This window comes from Mesitornis unicolor, unplaced genomic scaffold (genome assembly GCF_000695765.1).
Source record: "Mesitornis unicolor isolate BGI_N332 unplaced genomic scaffold, ASM69576v1 scaffold49197, whole genome shotgun sequence".
Lineage (NCBI taxonomy): Eukaryota > Metazoa > Chordata > Aves > Mesitornithiformes > Mesitornithidae > Mesitornis > Mesitornis unicolor.
The window spans coordinates 1-1,747 of NW_010195301.1; the positions used below are offsets into that span (position 1 = coordinate 1).

At 59.0% G+C, this 1,747-nt stretch overlaps 1 protein-coding gene across 1 annotated transcript in view; it reads left to right on the plus strand.

Annotated features, from left to right (window-relative positions):
* The first annotated feature begins 408 nt into the window (after positions 1–408).
* The window catches only part of PEF1 (penta-EF-hand domain containing 1), a 1,645-nt gene continuing 306 nt past the window's right edge, over positions 409–1,747 (plus strand). Inside the window, exons 1-2 of the mRNA XM_010188061.1 lie at positions 409–583; positions 1,081–1,224. Of these exons, the coding sequence (XP_010186363.1) occupies positions 409–583; positions 1,081–1,224 (319 nt within the window). The remainder of the gene's footprint in view (positions 584–1,080; positions 1,225–1,747) is intronic.

A 1,747-nucleotide genomic window follows, 5' to 3' on the forward strand; every position in this document is an offset into this window, starting at 1 on the left:
GGGTGATCCCCAGGCCGGCCCCGCTCAGTGCCGGGAGGGGGTTGGCTCCACGCCCCTTGCCCAGCTCAGCTGAATCCACCGTGTGATTGAAATCGGAAAACCCCAGTTTATTATTTATAAATTCTGAGTTTATGAGTCCCGGGTTTATGGAGCGGGAGCCCCACAGTTCACTCTGCAGCCCCGAGCTATGCGAGACCTCTGGTTTACTTCCCTTTCCTCTTCCTGTTCCTCTTCCTCGCTCCATGCCAAGCCCCGTCCCTCTCTAACCTGTTTTCCCAGGATGGCGTGGCTGCAGGAAGCCGCCGAGAGCAGAATCGCTGACGACTCCCTGGGTGTTGGCTGCGTCCCTGTGCGCCATCCCCGGGGACGGACCAGGCAGCGTGGTCTGAGAGGAGGTGAGAGCCGCTGATGGCCTCTCCCCACTCAGGTAATGCCCCCCCGGGTGTGGACCCCGAGGCCTTCTCCTGGTTCCAGGCGGTCGATGCCGATCACAGCGGGTACATCTCCGTGAAGGAGCTGAAGCAGGCGCTGCTCAACTCCAACTGGTCAACGTTCAACGATGAGACCTGCCTGCTGATGATAAGTGAGTCCAGGCTCTCCCTGCCCTCCCCGTGCTCTTAATCCTGATCTGTTTGAGTTGAGCGTCTGTCGGGGGGAAGCCCAGCTCACCCTACCCCACCCCGTGTTCCCCTCTTACCTGAGCATCTCTTACCTGAGCAGCCAGCCAGCAAACCAAGCAGCTCTTTTGGTGGAGGACACAAGTCAGGAGCTCAAAATGCTGCTTGGGAAAGGGAACTTGGCTCTGGACAAGGCTGAGCGAGTCCCTGCTCCCAGAGAGCCAAGGGAGCAAAGGGAGGGAGAGCTCCAGTAGTGAGCCAGAGTCACCCCATTCCCCTGCTTGCCCCAGTATCAAGTTTTGGTGCTGTTTTCTTGCCATCCCCTTAGGGATTGGATGGTCCTGTTTGATTGCAGTGCTGCTGGGGCTTTTGGGGCTGGAGTGGGGTGCCAGGAGGTTTCTGCAGTATCTTCTTGCTCCGCTTTTCGCTCCCCTGCTCCTGATCTTCGCTCCTTCCTCCCCAGACATGTTTGACAAGACCAGATCAGGACGTATAGATGTGTATGGCTTCTCAGCCTTGCTGCACTTCATCCAGCAGTGGAAGAACCTGTTCCAGCAGTACGACAGGGACCAGTCGGGCTCCATCAGCTTCAGTGAGCTCCAGCAAGGTGGGCGAGGGGCAGAGACACCAACCTGGCCCTTACCGAGCTCCCTGGGGCCTGCAGTTTGGCTCTGCTTGGTGTTTATTTCCAGCCTGGTGGCTCCTGTTGCTGTCTCTGCAGCAGGGCTGGGTGTCTGTGAGCTCCTGGGTGCTTCCCACGCAGCCGTGGCTGTGATCCACGCCTGCACTGGGATGCTCTGGGCTATGCTGGGCTGGCTAAACCGGCCCTGGCAGAGCTGGTGCTGAGCCTTCCCATGGGGCAGGAGAGGAGGAGCTGCAGTGGGGCTGTGCCATGAGCTTCCTTTCTTTAAGGAAATGCTCTGCTCCTCAATGGCATGTGGCTAAACCCTGTTTTCTGGGAGGAGCTCCTGGGCGTGTGAGTCTGATGGAAGGGAAAAATGTCAGGAATTCGGGCCTTGGTTTGGTTCTTCCCTCTGGAGAGCCCTGCCCATGCACACCCACCATGGAGCGAACACCACAGAGGGGTGGGAGATGGGGCACGTTGCAGCACACGGGAGGGAGGGCACGGC